The following is an 18,293-nucleotide window of genomic DNA, read 5'->3' on the forward strand; positions in this document are numbered from 1 at the left end:
AAAATCCACTCATAACTTAAGTTGGTCCTCTACATACGCGGATTCCCAACTGCCTGGTTCCAGAAGAGGATCCTGGATCACTCCATCTACTCTGACACCCCTCCCCCGCCAAAATATCAGAGCGTTAACCAATACCTGTCTTACTTATTGTTTACCGTCTGCTTCTGCTCCGTGAGGATAGGGTTTTGCTGTATTTACTACTACATTCCTAACACCTATCCCTAACACCTATCCTGGTGCCTGTGGAAACCCTGTATATATCTGTTGAATGACCTGACAATTACATCTGTGAATGAGTAGTATAAGACCTATTTCTCTCAAATTCTTAACAAGCTAAGTTGCTGCTTCCTACACCTTGGATCTTTACAATCCATTCTGACTCTAAAGTAATTAATTCTATGTATTTTTGTAATTCTACTATATCCCCTGCCATTAAGCTGTCCTAACATCCACATTCCATGAGTCTCCTAAATTAGTCAGTTCAGTACATAAATGGAAGTATAGGCTCTTCAAAGCTAACTTCCTGGGGACTACATGTGCATATCGAAGGTTCTATATGTGCAGCTTTAAGTCATTTTAGGGCATTGCCCTTTAAAAAAAGAGAATCCTGACACATTTTAGTTATAGCTCTTGCTTCACTGGTTGCCTCATTATTACAATACCAACTTCCTAAGGAAGTATTTGCAGTTTTATTACTTTGTCTTTTAGAGCAAAATATGGGGCTTTGGAGTCACAGTGAACTGTATGCACCATTTTGTAGCTTCAGATTTTGGTCAAGTCACTTAATCCTATTGAGTTTGTTTCTTTATTTGTTGACTAGAAACAATAAGAAGCACACCTTAAATTGTTACGGTTAAGTTAATAAACTTTAAAAGTCTAGCAGGCTGCCTGGCACATAGTGGGTACTGACTAAATGGTATATATTACTAATAAGAACTACTGGGAAGAATTAAAGCTAACTAATTTTTTAAGAATGTCATGAAACAGTGACCAGCACTCAATAAGACCCAAGTACTTATTTGATTTAAAGGAACTGTGCCACCACCTCCACTTGTGAGGAGCACTTTGTGGGGAAAATGGAATGTTTGTGTACTGCCTTTTTAAAAATTGTGAATAAATGACAATTTTAGAAGGTAATACAGTATCTGCAACAACAAAATAGCTACATTTAAAAAAATTCAGCCCGGACAGGCATGGTTCAGTGGTTGAGCGTCGACCTAGGATCCAGGCAATCGGGGTTCGATTCCTGGTTAGGGCACATGCCCCGGTTGTGGGCTCGATCAATGACTCTCTCATCATTGATGTTTCTCTCTCTCTCTCTCCCTCTCCTTTCCTCTCTCTGAAATCAATAAAGATATATTTTTAAAAAATAAAATAATTCATTCACCAATCTTATAGTATTTTCTGGTTAAAATTTTAGTAAAACCACCTCATGAATGAAGAGAGGTGATGACAGAGTAGGGTATTCCTGATTCACAACTACAAAGGAACCTTTCATATCACAGCCTGGAGCTCATTTTCTTTTAGTCTTAATCTCTTCAAGTACGAAAACAGATTTCTAGTATTCAAAAATGTGTGCGAGCACCAAAACACAGCACTCCCAGGTTAAGTAAACAACACTGGAGTAAATGTAAGGGAACTATTAAAATGCTGGAAAGGAAGAGGGAGGTGTTATTTTAGACAGGGTGTCCGATAAGGTCTCAACCTAAAGAAAAGTGAGGTAGGAAGCCATGCAACTCTCTAGAAGAGCAATCCCGGGAGGGGATGAGCAAGAGCAAAAGTCTGGTGGCGTGTGCACATGTGGCGTGACGGAGGAACAGAAAGAAGGCAGGTGCGACGAGACAATGGGTACAAGGAGAGTAGCAGGAATGCAATCAGAGAAGGTGCAGAGGCCTGAATACACGAAGTGGCTGTGGCCCTTATTCTGAGTGGGACAGGAAACCCAAGCATAGTTTCAAAATAAGAATCTAAAACAGATGACCGGGATCTAGTTGATGTTTATAAAAATAAAATAAGTCACAAAATATTTTAAAACTTGCCTACTCCATAGTTATATGCTAGAATGTTTATAAATAAAGTCATTTCCAGTCTAGGACAAGAAGGTAAAGTGATTTCCCTGAATACAGAACAAATCATCGATATAGTTTTAAAAGTATTATAATCCGTATATTAGAAAAATGAGAATCCTGGTAATACAACATTCTTAGAAAGTTAAAAACTAAGCTCCTAACGTATTTCTTTTTTTTTTAAATATATCTTTATTGATTTCAGAGAGAGGAAAGGAGAGGGAGAGAGATAGATAGAAACATCAATGATGAGAGAGTCATTGATCGAGCCCACAACCCGGGCATGTGCCCTGACTGGGAATCGAACCCCGATCACCTGGATCCTAGGTCGATGCTCAACCGCTGAGCCACACCCGGCCAGGCTCCTAACATATTTCTATGTTGGTTCTGACTAAAGCTATTAATCCAATTACCACCATGCTACCAAAAAATGACTTTTACTGAGTGAATATTGGATGTAAATTTCTATTGCTTCATAAAGTAGAGGGTGCCAGATAACTGTTTTTACTATATTAGATTACAAGAAAAACAAAGTAATAATCCTATATGTTAAAATCCATTTTTTCTTGATATACATTTTTAAACTCTCTTACCTGCTGAATGAGGTGCATACACTTCGAAGACTGCAATCCATAAGCATTGTTGACTATATGTGGAATGTCATAATTAGCACAAAGTACAGCCAGTTCTTCTAATCTATAAACATAAATATGCAAAAGACACACTCATACTATGCTTTTATAAATTACAGTGTGAAAATTAACTTAATAGTTATTGTTAATGTACACAAGGAAAAAAATGACAAAACTGAAATTTCTACAGCAGTATTTTAGCATATAATTAGGCATTTTGGCAAGACATAGCAGGCACTTTAGGATAAACTTCAAAAAGCTTTAAATTTATAATGTTACCAATAAATGAGAAAATGTGTATTTATAAAAATCTGTATAGATGGTAGTTTTTAAGTCACTTTAAAATTTCCTATGTAAAAAGAAAGAAGCAGGTTATTAATAATGACCCCTTATAATGTGGTATGCTCATGTTTAAATGCTTTGGATTGTTTATCATACTAAAAATATCTGCAGCCCTGGCTGGGTGGCTCAGTTGGTTAAACCATTGTCCCACACACCGAAAAGCTGCAGTTCTATTCCCAGTCAGGGCACATACCCAGGTTTTGGGTTCAATTCCATGTAGGGGTGGGTACCATAGGCAACTGATCGATGTTACTCTCTCACACTGATGTTTCTCTCTCCCCCCACCTCACCCTTCCTCTCTAAAATCAATTATAAAAAAAAAATTGGTGAGAACATATCTTGAAATCTTAAGAAATCTCATATTAAACAACTTATAATGTAAAAAATATATATTCAAATAGACTTCAATGTATTAATAAGTACAGAATATTAAAATATTTCAGTACCAAAATAACAGTTTCCAACAACTTGGATACTAAAGAATCTGTTTTTAAATTCACTCTTACTTTTTCACTTGACACTCCTTATATTAAGACAATCTGACATGGAATGTAAAGTACTACAGGGAAAATATAGACAATAATATTATAATAACTAAATATGGTGCGAGACGGGTACTGGAAATATCAGGGGAAACACCTTGTAAAGCATATGGTTGTCTAACCATTATGCTCTACCCCTGGAACTAATACAAAATAATACTGAGTGTAAACTCTAACTGAAAAGTAAAATTTAAATTAAAAAAAAGAAACATAAAATAAAAACAAAAGCCCGGCCAGGCTTGGCTCAGTGGTTGAGCGTTGACCTGGGATCCAGGCAATCGGGGTTCGATTCCTGGTCAGGGCACATGCCCTGGTTGCAGGCTAGCCGATCAGTGACTCTCATCATTGATGTTTCTATCTCTGTCTCTCCCTTTCCTTTCCTCTCTCTGAAATCAATAAAGATATATTTAAAAAAAATAAAAATAAAAATAAAAACAAAAAAACACAATTTGAGAGCCTAACTTTATGCAAAGTAAGGTAATTAAATTTCAACTGGAGTACAATAAATGATATTCATTTACAAAATCAAATAGTGACTGGGGTCATCTTTAACAAAAATGTCTTCACACTATAAAACTAAGACTAAATCCTATGGTTTAATAAAATTAATTTTTTAAAAATATTCTTTCTAGCTTGGGCCAGTGTGGGTCAGTGAATAGAACATCGACCTGCACACGGAAGGGTCATGGGTTTGACACCTGGTCAAGGACACATGCCTGGGTTTAGGGTTCACTCCCCACCCCTGATCAGGGCAAGCATGGGAGACAACCAGTAGATGTGTCTCTCTCACACTGATGTTTCTCTCTCTCTCTCTTTTCCTCCCTCTCTTTCTCTCTCCCCCTCCCTCTCTTCCACTCTCTGAAAAGCAATGGAAAAAATATCTTCATGTGAGGATTAACAAAAAAATATATATATATATTCTTTCTACAATATAAAGCATTTGGAAGCAAAGCATTTTTATACAATAAAAGTTCCTTCCCACAGGATGTATTTCAAATATATATTACATAGTTTTATTATCTATTTATGCATAATTCATTTTCTTTTTATAGTAGATGTGCATTAAATATGTTTTTAAACTACAAATAGAAATAACTTTGTTCTGTTCATCTGTCAGAAGTTTTCAATTTACTTTCTTAGAGTTTTATGACTTAAAAACTCATTCTACCATTCATTTTCATAAATCTCACAAATCACAGAAAACCTTACTTAAACTAACCAGATGTTAACAAAATAGACCTTCTGAGACACACACAGTATTTTCTTCATAAAAGTCACTTTCAGATGTTTATGTTCTAACGAAAGCATTCCTTAATAATAAACTTGAGAGTAAGGCACCATAATAACAAAAGCACTTTTTTTAAAAAAAAATCACTTGTCAGTAGTTTTAAATATTCTAAATTGATCAAATCTGCTAACATTTAGAGTGTATAAAGGTATTTAGTGAAAGGCAAAGAGATGCTGAAAAAATATTTTCCATGTGAATCAAAATGTATTCTAACTTAGAGGCCAATTTAAGTTGTTTATCAATTAAATACACAATACCCTTCCTTTTTCTAACATTTCCTTTGGCTGATTTTGCCCCACAATGCTCTCTGCCCAATTAATGAACTAATAAAGACGATATCTACCCATTCAAAGTAAGACTACAAAAGAATAAAGCTTAATATAAAGAGATGAAAATATACTTCTAAACTTAATAAAATGAGAAATTCAAACATATTACTAATAACGATGTCTCACCATTTTCCTGAAGTTCACTCTTATAAGAAACATTCATCATATATTACCACTAAAATGAGAATTTTACTGATAAAAAACTTCATGATACATGCAAAATACTTAATACCGCACCAGGCAGACTGTACATCCAAAAAGAGTCAAGATGAGACAAAAACAATACTATCTTCAGGGATAAATAATCTAACAAATATCCATATGCTGTTTTTGGAAATGTGATTTATTTCTATCACATTAAAATTTTTCTAGATAGCAAAACCATCAATGAAGAAATAATACAGATGTATAATATTTCAATGTAAATTTAAAATATGATTGGTAGGTAATAAATAAAGCATATAAAATATGGGGGGGCAAAACTAGGTTTACAGTTGCGAGTATGTGAAACACAGAGTTTATTCTTGTATTATTATTTTTTAATTATATTATTTTCAATATAATCTTAAAACAGGATTCATAGACTCATGATTAAAGCAAGGTAAATTTTCATGAGCATGGTTCTAAAATTGTCTCTTAAAGTCCATGTATAAGATAGTAAAAGCTAATATGTATTGATTACTGCCAAATTAGATTCCATGGAAACCAAAGTATAACTTGATGCTACAAAAATAGTACAAACTCAATATAATTTTAACAAATTACTAGCACTTCCATCTAAAATGTTAAAATGAAACAAAGACTTGCTGTCAAAACTAGAAATCTGTACTCCTATAACTAAGCCTATTACATTTTCAGAATAAAAATCTGTGGCCATCCTTTAGAAAAGTAAACATTTGCTTTTTTTCTTTTTGCTTTTATTTTCTTAAACATTTGCATTTTTCTCAGAATACAAAGACAATTACTGTGTACACCTAAGTGTACATCTGGATTAATCTTCCAATTAAAAAATATTCAAAGGGCAGTAAATAATTCTAAAATTTTCCATTTAAAATCGGTTACTACTGATAGTTCCTACATAGGAAAACTAACTGTAAGATCAAAAAAGTGGAGATAGCAATAAAACAAGTAAACCCAATATTTAGCTTAGAAACTTCTATTAAATAATGAGGGGAAATATGCTAAAAGGTCAGAAACAGAAAAAAGAGCAAGAAAACAAATGTTCTGCATCTACTTGGGTGATAAAGGAATCTTCACTTGATGCTAATTGTTTTTCCTTTTATATCAAATTTTTATTTTTTCAAGAGAGGATGCTTATTTCTCCATGAGGTCAATCTATTCTCTTAGAACAGTCCATTCATATTTACTGTCAAATAAAGCATCTTATTTAAGCATCTGTGAGTTACTTAAGCTTTAAGTTACTTAAGCATCTTTGAGAATTAGTATGTGTGCACTTTATTTAAAAGACTGGTGAACACCTAAACGACAACATTCACAAATCACTTACCTATCAGGTACCCTTGGAGCAAAACAGGATGTAGTAGAATGAACACACAGCACGTTATCGGGCCCAAGTTCCTGGATTTTCTCTTCCACTACTTTCAGGTCCGTGCGCAGCTCGTCACCTTCTAAAATGTTCTCTATCACCACAGGCTCAAAACCTAACCAAGCCAAGCAGAAATGAAAATGTTAGCGTAAAATAAAATAAGAGAAGGTCCTGGAACTCTAGGAAGCAGCATTATTCCACACAAGAACTCTAAATACTTATTTTGGTTGATGAACCCTCCTCTAGCAATAAAGACCTGGCTCAATTCTGGAATGAATCAAAGGCAGGTCAAAATAATGTGGAGGACCACTAGACCACAATTAGCACCACAAATCTATTTAGCACTTTGATATGACAAGAAAGACTAATTCTGGGAAGTAAGATGAACAAATGTTAAACAGATACCTATAAAAGTAGTAACAGTCATTAATGACAAAAAGGGTCACTTAGTCCAGTTCAATATCAGTCCACAGAAAAGTAAAGCTACACATTCTCTGGCAATGCTAAAGTTTTATTTTTAAGTTCACTTTATTTCAGACATGAGCAAATAATAACTCAAGTATTGAAACAAATCACAATCATCAACTTAATGTTTTACCTCTAAAGAAAAGGGTAATGAATTTTAGTAGCCTAGGGATCACTGCTCATCTCACAGCTTACAAGGGCCTTCTGTAACCTAAATATAAAATTGTTTTTCAATTTTCAATTGAATTAGTACACTTAACTAGCATGTGATCCAAGGTCCACCAAAATAATAACTATGTAAACTAGGTAAACATTTAGGTATCCATAAACATAAAAAGTTGCATAAGGTATACACTAAATAATATACAAAGCTCTTAAATAACTAAGTACTCTGTAATACTAGTAAATACTTAGGGTAAAAATAAAACCTAACGGTTTAAGTCTCAGAAGTTGGATAGAAAATGCCTGGGAAATTTTGCACATAAAGTTATTATGTAGTCACATCTTCAGTCTTCCCAAATACCAAACCTAGCAACAAGCTAGTTTCATGGATTTAAAAGCCTAAGGGATTTAGAAACCATTTAGCTCAACTCACTCATTTCAAAGATAAGGCAGTCAAAGTTCAGGAAGATTAAGTGGCTTCCCCAAGGTCACACAGCAAGTTATAGCAAAGTTAAGAGCAAGTAGTTTTCTTTAGTGTTTTAGAATCCACATCAAGTTGTCTGAATTCTATCTACAGAAATATAAAACCTTTGCCACTATATAATCATAATTTCAAATATGTGGTTCAGAGATGTATTACAGGATTTTAAAATCTATACCTTCACAGCTATTAAAACAAACATATACAACTTAAATAAGTAGCTTCCTGAGGATGGCTAACTTTCTACTATTTCTCAAACTCTCTAGACTCAACCCTACTTTGGCTTTCAAACAATTAAAATACAGGCGTGTTCTTTAAGAATACAATGGCCTTGCTTCCTTAGAAGCTATCTCGAAAAAGAATAAACTATAGATCATAGTCCAAATCATGACACCTGCTAGAAAAATGTTTCCAGTTTTTCAGAAAGGCAATCTTTTCCAAATTCCAAAAATTTATCTATCAATTCTTTGGTTAATAGAATGCAAATTAACAGACATGACAAATTTATACCACGTAAAATAAATCAGTATGTTTTTAAAAGTCTATCAGTTTCTGCTATATGTCCTTATTATAAATCCTTTTACATGAATTTCCTTAGGATTATTTATGCAGTTTAATTACAGCCCAATTTCATACAACAGACTGAAGCCATTCAAAAATAACCTTAAATTCTCAAATTCGACTTGAATTAAGCAAACCAAATACTAAAATACCAATGTAAAGTTTTGTCTCAGCTATACTTAATGACACCTGTTATCCTTGCACTTTGATTCATGGTAACAATTTATGTGTACTCCATTCGTGTACATACAACAAACACGTCTAAACTCCCTTCATACTCCAGGGATTATTGTTGGGCATTTTCTATGTCATCCCATTTCATTCTCAAAACAATCTAGTGAAATAGCTAATCATAATCCTATTTTAAAGACCAGGGACATATGATCCAGGAATTCCACTTTTGCATATATACCCAAAAGAATTCAAAGCATGGACTCAAGCAGGTATTTGTACACCCATGTTCACAGCAATGTTATTCACAGTACTCAAAAGAGAAGCAACCCATGTGTCCATCAACAAGTTAATTAACAAAATGTAGGATACACACACATACACACACAGAGGAAATGGAATTACTCAGTCTTAAAAAAGGAAAGAAATTCTGACACATACTATACCATGGATTAAATCCCAAAGACATAGTAAAATAAACCAGTCACAAAGGACGAATGCTCTAGAGTAGTCAACTGCGTAGAGAAAGAAAGTAGGATGATTGCTAGGGAACAGGAGTAGCAGGGAGGGGGCAGCTACTGTCCAACGGGCAGAATTTCAGTTTAAGAGGGTGAAAAAGTTCTGGAGACAATGGTGATGATGGATGCACAACAATGTGAATGTACTTAATGTCATGGAAATGTACATTTAAAAATGGTTAAAATGGTAAATTTTATGTATATTTTATCACAATAAAAAGAAGAAATAGGAACAGGTTTAGGTTTTTTTCATTTATCTATATTTACATAAAAAGTTTGAAATGTCTGTGATATTGAAGACATTATATGCACCACTTCTCTTCTTTTACCTGCAGTGATCATGGATTTAAAACAGGACTTCTGGTCTATTCGTGGCCATATAATATACTTTGCCTTTGGTCTTTTGTGTCGTAATGTCAAGAAACACAGAGTTAAACTCATACCAGTTGCCATAGGCACTACAAAGCAATTGGCCACTGTATGGACACCTAGGAATAAGAAGTAAAACAGAAATTAGTTATTCCACTGAAAAACCAGCATTCTTCTTGAAGAAATGATACACTTCTAGCAAATAATGAGCTGTACATTTAGTGCTGCTTATTCTGTACTCATTCTCAGGAAGCTCACAGCCAAATTCATCCATTATGACCCTTATTTCCTATCTTACTCTAAAGGGTTTTTCTTATATACATAGGTCTTTTCAAAAGCCGTTTATATCCTTTTTGAAACTAGGCACAGGTGTGTGTGGCTCGTCAGCCAAAAGTATTATGATTAACAGTATGGGCCCGGGCGTGGCTCAGCGGTTGAGCGTCAACCTAGCATCCAGGCGATCAGGGTTCAATCCCGGTCAGGGCACATGCTCGGGTGGCAGGCTCGATCCCCAGTTGGGGGCGTGCAGGAGGCAGCCCATCAATGACTCTCTCATCATTGATGTTTCTATCTCTCTCTCTCCCTCTCTCTGAAATCAATAAAGATATATTTTTTTAAAAAAGAGCATGCTTGTATTAAAAAACAAAAAACAAAAACAAAAAACAGTACATACCAGCCATCTTTATGATGTCCAGGACCAAAGAATTGGTAATTTTGTTCAAAAGGCTAGAACCTGCAGCTTTTGGTTGCACAGCAGAAATATCACCCGATCGTCCAATTCCATGAATGAACCTAAGCAAAAAATGGGCCAACAACTGGACAAAAATATTCAGTGTTCTAAGTAATCCACTGTATAACTATACAAATACAGTAACAAAAAAATGCCAGAAGCAATACTTGACTATTATAGATATATTTCACAAACTATAAGTAATATGAAACTATCCTATTAAATTGAAACAAATTCATCAATTATGCTGTGATATCTAGTCTCCAAAGATGGCCACCATTAATTCCTTTTCTCCTATGCCCATATGGTACTGCCACACCAAGAGATGGAGTTTAATTCCCTCCACTTGAATCTGGCCTGGTCTTAGTGACTTGCTTGGCCAGAATGAATGTAGCAGAAGTGACGGTCTAGAACTTCTGAGTTAGAGCATAAGAAGTCTTAAAGCTTTCTACCAAGCCTCTAGAAGGGTTGTTCTTGAGGGACTCCCTCTTATAATCCAGATGCCATACTGGGAGAAGCCAAAGCCATGTAGAGAAGCCATCTGAGCTCCCAGCAATCTAAGTGCGTCAACTTGGATAAACTGCCCAGTTGAACTTTCAGATGACTAAACTCTCAGCCAAGGTCTGACTACAACTACATGAGAAACCCAAAGCAATCATCACCTTTCTGAGGACAGTTTATCACAGAACTATGAGATGATAAATGATTGTTTTAAGTCAGTAAGTTTTAGAGTAGTTTGTTGTGCAACAGTAGAAAAGCAAAATATATGCAACATTAAATTCTCTCCTTTCTTTCCTCTTCCCCTAACCAGAGCAGGGGGCTGAGTTCCAATGTGGATGCATTGATATTTCAAATATTGCTTAATCTAGTCTTTGAAAATTCATATGCAAATCCACTCATTTTATATTAGATGTTATGCACTATTTTAAAATATCTCTGAATATGCTTCAAAATCAAAAATCTATTTGTAATTTATAGTTAAAAAGATTGGAAATTCTGCACACTGGAATTATCACAGAACACTAAATTATCACAGAATAATCTGATGAATATTGTTGCACTTCATTACCACTGAAATCTCACATACAAAGCATTTTTTCCAGATAACATCAACTGTTATCAGCCCATTTTTAACATAAATTTTTCACACAAGTTATACATTATCACTGCTTTTAACTGCAGTAGATTTTTTAACTGACACACGTAAAGTGGCATATAACAACATATTAGTTTCAGGTATACAAAATAATGATTCAATATTGGTATATATTGTAAAATGATCACAAGTATAGTTTTATATCTATCACCACACATAGTAATAAATTCTTCTTTCTTGTGATAAGAACTTTTAAGATCTACTCTTGGCAATTTCCAAATATACAATACAGTATTATTAATTATAGGCACCATGCTGTACATTACATCCCATGACTTACTTATTTTATAACTTGAAGTTTGTACCTTTTGATTGAACTAGAAGTTTGGTGGTTTTGATTGAAATAAAATTTTACAATGGAATGAAATATTTCATCATGATTTAAAGTCATGGAAGACAGGAGTTTTTAAAAGTTTACCTGTATTTCACAGGAAGGTTGGAGAATAAAGAAATGATTATATTTGGAACCACTATCAATGAAATGGTTATCAGAATTGATGAAAAGTTTTGAAAAAATACAAAAGAGTGACTTAATAATCTAAAATTAAATTTAATATACACTTTTCCTGGATCTCTTGCAACAAAGCAAGGTGTTTATAAAATGGGAGTGAGTTTAGATGCAGATGAACAATGATTTAAAGTTCTAGCTATACAGCATTCTCTAAAAAAACTTGCAACTATAGAAAAGGAACACAGAAAACTATAAATAACCTTAACATATTTTAAACTCTTACAAATAATAGGTTTATTAGGTTAACTGTTCTGTTAGCCAGTATTGTTAAATCACCCAGAACCTGGCAAGAACTTTTACCCTGTCTTGAAAAGCACCTACTCAGATTAAATTGTTGCATCTAGTTTACATGCCCATTTGAGTATGGAAGAAGTATGTTCCAGACAGACATTTTATAATCTGATGACTATTGTCACCATTGTTTTTAACCAAAAAAAGGGGGGGGGGAATAAATGCTTTCACATGCTATTTGAGAAAAATACCTGTAATGACGCCGAGCAACTAACGCTGAGGCCACTCGCCCTTCCCTTTCTCCCACGCCACAATTGCCCAGGAAATTGTTGCTGTCCATGATTGCGAGCTCATGGAGAAAGAGTTCAAGTGTACTTTCATCCCAACCATCCTCTGGACATTTGCCCTTAAGACAAACAAAAAACACATAATTAGATAATTCTATTTAAGCTGGTTTTGTCTTTTTTTAGAACACACTTCGATGAAGTTTAAAACTTTTTAATGTGTTATTTGGGCAGGTTCCTTGCTGTCTAAAACTCAGCACTATGAAGAAACCTCAACTGGGAAAAACGTTTATGTTACATGTATTACAGCGACCTACACGTTGCGAGAAGGGGTAAATGAACACAAGATATACTCGGGAGTAAAGTCGCAGTAACTGAAAAACCAGTAAAACCTTATCTTCAACGAAGACGCTTCCAACCAGCGTGTTAACACTAGAGGTGCTCACACTTGAGCGAACTCAGAATGCGGTGACCTGCGACACTCCGAGGCAGCACGTGGTTCGAGTCAGTACCCCGTGGTTCACAAACGTGTGTTCCCCGAGTTCTCGGGGAAAAGTGAAAGATGGGAGGAGCGACCTTGGCCCTTTCCGCAAACAAAAAAGGAAACCAACTGGGGCCTCCACTCCCTTCCGCACCCCGAGGTTACACAAGTTGGGGCTCAAAACCTCGAGCCCACACTCCCCCTAGCAACAGTCTCTGGACTCTGCGGGCTCTGGCGAGGTTGAGAAGGGGCTGCGCGCAGCAAGCCGACACCGTGCACGCCAGGCGGCCACGGGCTCCGGGGACGGGTCTCGGCCCACGCGGGACGGCGACGCGGGGCGGAGCCAGGGGGCGCGGCGGCTGTACCTTCTCCAGAAGCAGCCGTATGAGGTGCTCGTGCGTGCGGCGGGCCTCACAGCCCTGCCGCACGTACGCCGGCGACACCAGCCTCTCGCCGGCCGAGAAACTCTCCTGGTTCATGCCAGTGGTAGTAACTGCGGCGGGAGCCCGGGAGACCGCGACGGACACACGGCACCTCCAGGACGCCGCTCGCCGCCCGGACGGTACGGCGAGCCCTCGGGTCCAAAGTCTGCATCTCGCTCTCGCGCATGCGCGAACCGCCGCGGACGGCGCGCCGGGCGCTGGAGAATTTGAGCATGCGCGGTGGTGTCGGCGGGCTTCCGCGGGGACTGGAGGTGAGCCCCGCCTCGCGGCCGCTGGTCGGACTGGTTAAGCCCTAGTGTCGCTGAAGGAGGGACTTGGCAGGCGTGCGAAAGGGCTGAGGCAGTAAGTGAAGAGCCGCTGCGTGGGGTCTGAAGGAAAAATGCGCCGAGTTCCTGGGTGCTCCAGCCCCGTCGCCCGGTGAGACTGGCGCGCGGCCTGTGCTTCAGCCTGCCTTAGACCGCGCTTCTGGTGCCGGAGCTGCTCATCCCACCTCCGGCCGTCTCACAACCCCTGACAAAATGGCAATTCTCCACTTCTTTGCACTGCAGAATTTTTAACCCTATCACCCACCACCTTGTAGGACAGACATTTGTCATTATACACACACGTAAACTTCCTAAAGGCAGGGCCTTGGTTTTTACCGCCATCGCCCCCACCCAAGCTCCTAGAATAGTGCCCAGGATATAGTAGCGGCTAATTTTTTAAAATTTGCATTAATGATTTACAGTGACCATTCAACAGCCTCGTAGTGCCAGGTGCCAGAGATACAGAAATGAAAAGGCGGAATCCCTGCCTTCGGTTTCCTTCCAATCTTCGTTTTGGGTGAATCTACAGTAATTCCTGGCCTTGCTCTTGTGCAGGGGTGTGCTGCAGCCCATTTGCACTGGTTCACACTCGCAAGAGGCGATTGTTAAATGTTCAGTAATTTTGTGAGCTGGTTTTTAAATATAGCTGCTCTTTAAAAATAAATTAGACAAGTTTGCAATTAAGTTAACTTTATTGAAAGCAAAATTAAATACTCAAACTCATCACTTCCTAATTATTTTACTATTTTCTGCGCTTTTGCCATTATTTCCATCCGTTGTATACATGAATAATGGAAATAGGATATAATGGTGTGCTGCTTACATCTCTATCCAAGTTCCTTTTTGGTGGCATCCTGTTGGTAGCTTGAAATTGGTCGTGGTGGGAGTATTTACACCATGGAAATAAGCAACCACTAAAAATCAAGCCTTTACCTCCCTACCTCTGCCCCACCAGGAGTCAGTGGTTTAACATGTACCAACTCACCACCATTTCTGCTGTATGCTCCCAGGGCATCCTGCCATTTATCAACCATGGTACTTGTGGAATTGCATTTCAGTTAACTTTCTGTCTTCCTTAATTAGACTCTGAGCTCCTGGTTTACAGAGCTATGTTTCAAATCTATGTTCAAAGCACACACTGAACACATAATAGATGTTCAACAAATATTTGTTGAATGATGTAGACAATTTGAGAACTGTGTAAAACTACACAGAAAGATAAACTGTAAAAATAATGAGGATTTCGCTTTTTTTTTTTTTTAATAAGCATTGGCCTTCAAACTTTGGAAAAGTTGGGCTCTTATTCCTAAAATGCAACTATTTTTACAACTTTTCCTTTGGAAAAGCCTTCACAGCTGCTTTGTTGATCACATGCAGGATATGCAGAAAGCCCAAGATCCATCTTATTACTGAATGCACACACTAGGTGTTGAGCCAGCAGATTCTCTCACATTATCCACATTCTTTCACATTAGTCTTTATTTGGAAAAATGTTTGTTTCCAAAAACGGAATGCAGCAACACATGCCATCATTGAAGGATTTAAAAAACGCAGGCTGTGGAGACAATTTCAAAAGAAGTTTTCCAAAATTATTGTCATCCATTCAGTCATCCAATGAAAAATTTTAAGTACCTACTATTTCTAACAGCTAAGGCAACATCAGAATAATTTTATGGTCCAACATTTGTAGTTCTGAATTTTGCTTGTGTCGCTAGTTGTATGGCCTTAGATACATTACTCGCAGTCCCTGAGCTTTGCTTTCCTCGTCTGTAAAATAGGGACATGGAGGAGATAGTTATGATGTTTAATAAAATCTAACTGCTCAGTGACATCTTCACCTTGACAGACTCATTATACAAATGGACAAGGGTCAGCCCTAGCTGGTTTGGGTCAATGGTTAGAGCGTCAGCCCGCAGACTGAAGGATCCCAGATTCTATTACAGCCAAGGGCACGTTACCTTGGTTGCAGGAGCAATCCCCACCCATGTCAGGGCACGTGCAGGAGGCAACAATTGATGTGTCTCTCTCACATCAATGTTCCTCTCTGTCTCTCTCCCTTCCACTCCCTCTGAAAAAGCAATGAAAAAAATATCCTCAGGTGATGATTAAAAAAAAAAAAAAAAAAATTACAAATGGACAAGGGCCAGATGAGAACCCCAACACACAGCATCAGCCTCAAGTAGCCCAGGAAGCCAAACCAAACCCCTGCACTAACCTGCCCAGAACAGTTAGAACACTTTCAATAACTGGCAGTTTCCCTATTTTTCACCTGCTTCCAACTCAGAACAAACCAGAGAAAGCCAAGTATGCTCCCCACACCAATGACATAAGATGCTCGTTTCTTTAGCCAACCTATCTTCCTGTCCAACCAGAGCACCCCCAAACTTTCCCTCATTATTTTACCATAAAGCTTTTCCACTCCCCTGACTGCCTTTGAGTCTTCCAAATGCAAGTGATGGTGATGAACTCCCTTGCTCTAGCAAGCTCTGAAAATCTAATTATTTGGGTGGTCTTTGTTTATTTCCACAGTTTTCCTGAAGACTCCACTGAGACATAGTCTGCACTCTCCATCACCGTAGACCCCAGCCTTGGACCAGATGAGGTACCCACAGAGAGCCCCTTGTACCTTGCTTGTCAGGTCTGTTTATCACTTGTTTATCACTTGTCAAGTCTGTGTCCTCGTGGTATGTCAGTGCTGGATATGAACTCTGCTGTCTTTGCATTGAGTTCCTCAGCTGTTTATTCTAAAATTGGTACCCAGGTTTTGTTATTGGTTCCCATTTGTTAGGCATCTTTGGTGGAATCAGGCTATTCCTTTTCATCCTTGTTGGCTCCCTTTTGTACTTCTGTTTTGTACTGTGCTTCCTAAAAGTGTTGTTTGTAATAAGCAGAACCACAGGGTAGAACACAGGCACAGGCGCTATAAGCCTGTTGTTGGAGCGGCCTTACAGACCAATGAGTTTGCAGTTCTCTCCAGACTGGCATCCATTTGGACAAATTTTGTTGGGCGGTAACCAATAAAACTAGGTGAGATTCCTTCCGTCTTGATTTTTTTGTTGTTTTCTTTTTTGTCCTGAGAGTTTGCCTTAAATTTAAGAGAGAGTTTACTCTAATTTGCCACCTGCCATGGGGCACAGATTGTCAGGTCTGTGTCAGAGGGGTCAGCCATCAGGTGGGGGGCCCGAGACACTAAGAGCATAAGCATCGCCCCATTGCCAGTTCTCCTGGGGCCCTCTAAACTTAAATCCTCTCCTCCTTCAGGAAAAACTGATGCTGCTTATATGTGTTCTCATTACAATCCTAATTCTGGTGCCTCCCTATATCCAATATCCCTCTTCCCCTTTATCTTTCTGATCTCTCTTTCCTCACCTTCATCAACTACTCCATTCTCTTCCTCTTGACCAGAACCCCTACCTTTCCTCAACAACTCTGCTATGACCACAAATACTAGCTGCCTATAAAAATCCATCCCTCCAACGAGCCAGATATGCAGGCAACTGTAGAATTTAAACTTTGGACCCAAGATGAATTAAGGGCTGTAATTCAGGATCCTCCCTACTCTCCAACAAAACCAGCAACTATTCCTAGAAGAATTAAAAATTCTTTTGGGTGCATATGATTCCGAGCTACCTAACCTATATCAACTTGAGCACATGTTGGTCAGAACCTCAAATGCTAAATCTTGGATGGCTGATTGAAATGGCCCAAAAAGGGATCTATAGGATCTCTCTTTCCACAATAAACCTAGGATTTTTTTTTTAAAAAACTGAAAAATAGGGCAAAGTCTCCTAAAAGTAGTCTCCCCAGATATTAACCAATAAAAATGGATTGGGCCATAGTTCAAGCATGCTAGGAAATTTTCATGATAGGCTAGAAAGTACCTCCCGGCAACATACAGCAGTTAATGAAGGTGCAGGAGTAAACAGCTCTTTCGTCTCATTCTGTCAGTGGAATTAAACCTGAAACTAGAAGCCTAATTCAAAAATAGAAATTGGAATGACCCCTTTGTCTGAACTAAAACACCTGTCAGAACATTTTGAGAGGGGTTTAGGATAAAAGTGAGATAGAATCCAAAATAAACTATGATCTGGAAACAGCTAGGTGGCCCACTTCCCAAGCCACCATTTGTGACAAGGACAGTGTAGATAGTGTAAACAGAGGGAACACTGGAAAAAAGAATGTCCCATTTTACAAAAACCAAGACAAAGAAAATCAATTCCGATCAATGTGGGTGCTCTGGAGAAGGAAAAAGCTCCCAATATCCTGATTTCTACCCTTAAACATTCAAGTTCAACAAATATAGATGGTCAACCTCATGAATCCTGGTAGGTAAGCGTGCTATTCTTACTACGTGAAACCCTTCTACATCTTTGCTCAACTTCTTCTTTCAAATCACCCACATATTTTTCCTAACTCCCAGCCCTTAACTATAACACTTGGGCCCTTGAATGAAAAACATTTCTTCCTGCCCTGGCCAGTTTGTTCAGTGGTTAGAGCATCAGGTTCACTTCCCAATGCTCCCGAGGGCATGTACCTCGGTGGCAGGCTGAATCCCTGGTCCCAGTCCAGGTGCGTGCGGGAGGCAACCAATCTATGTGTCTCTCTCATATCGATGTTCTCTTTCTCTGTCTCTACCCCTCCCTTCCACTCTCTAAACACTCAATGGAAGAAATATCCTTG

At 38.0% G+C, this 18,293-nt stretch overlaps 1 protein-coding gene across 2 annotated transcripts in view; it reads right to left on the reverse strand.

The window, feature by feature from the left end:
- SEPSECS (Sep (O-phosphoserine) tRNA:Sec (selenocysteine) tRNA synthase) overlaps nucleotides 1–13,493 on the reverse strand; it is a 34,067-nt gene extending 20,574 nt beyond the window's left edge. Inside the window, exons 1-6 of one of the 2 annotated variants that reach the window (XM_081123071.1) lie at nucleotides 13,231–13,493; nucleotides 12,352–12,506; nucleotides 10,146–10,264; nucleotides 9,433–9,591; nucleotides 6,707–6,860; nucleotides 2,660–2,762 (exon numbers count right to left, since the gene is read on the reverse strand). In XM_081123071.1, the coding sequence (XP_080979197.1) occupies nucleotides 2,660–2,762; nucleotides 6,707–6,860; nucleotides 9,433–9,591; nucleotides 10,146–10,264; nucleotides 12,352–12,506; nucleotides 13,231–13,344 (804 nt within the window). In that variant the 5' untranslated portion in view covers nucleotides 13,345–13,493. Of the gene's footprint in view, nucleotides 1–2,659; nucleotides 2,763–6,706; nucleotides 6,861–9,432; nucleotides 9,592–10,145; nucleotides 10,288–12,351; nucleotides 12,507–13,230 lie in introns of both variants that reach the window. The other variant, XM_081123070.1, reaches the window with a different exon arrangement.
- Nucleotides 13,494–18,293: the final 4,800 nt, after the last annotated feature.

The sequence above is a fragment of the Miniopterus schreibersii genome (genome assembly GCF_964146895.1).
Source record: "Miniopterus schreibersii genome assembly, chromosome: 1".
NCBI classification, from domain to species: Eukaryota; Metazoa; Chordata; class Mammalia; order Chiroptera; family Miniopteridae; genus Miniopterus; species Miniopterus schreibersii.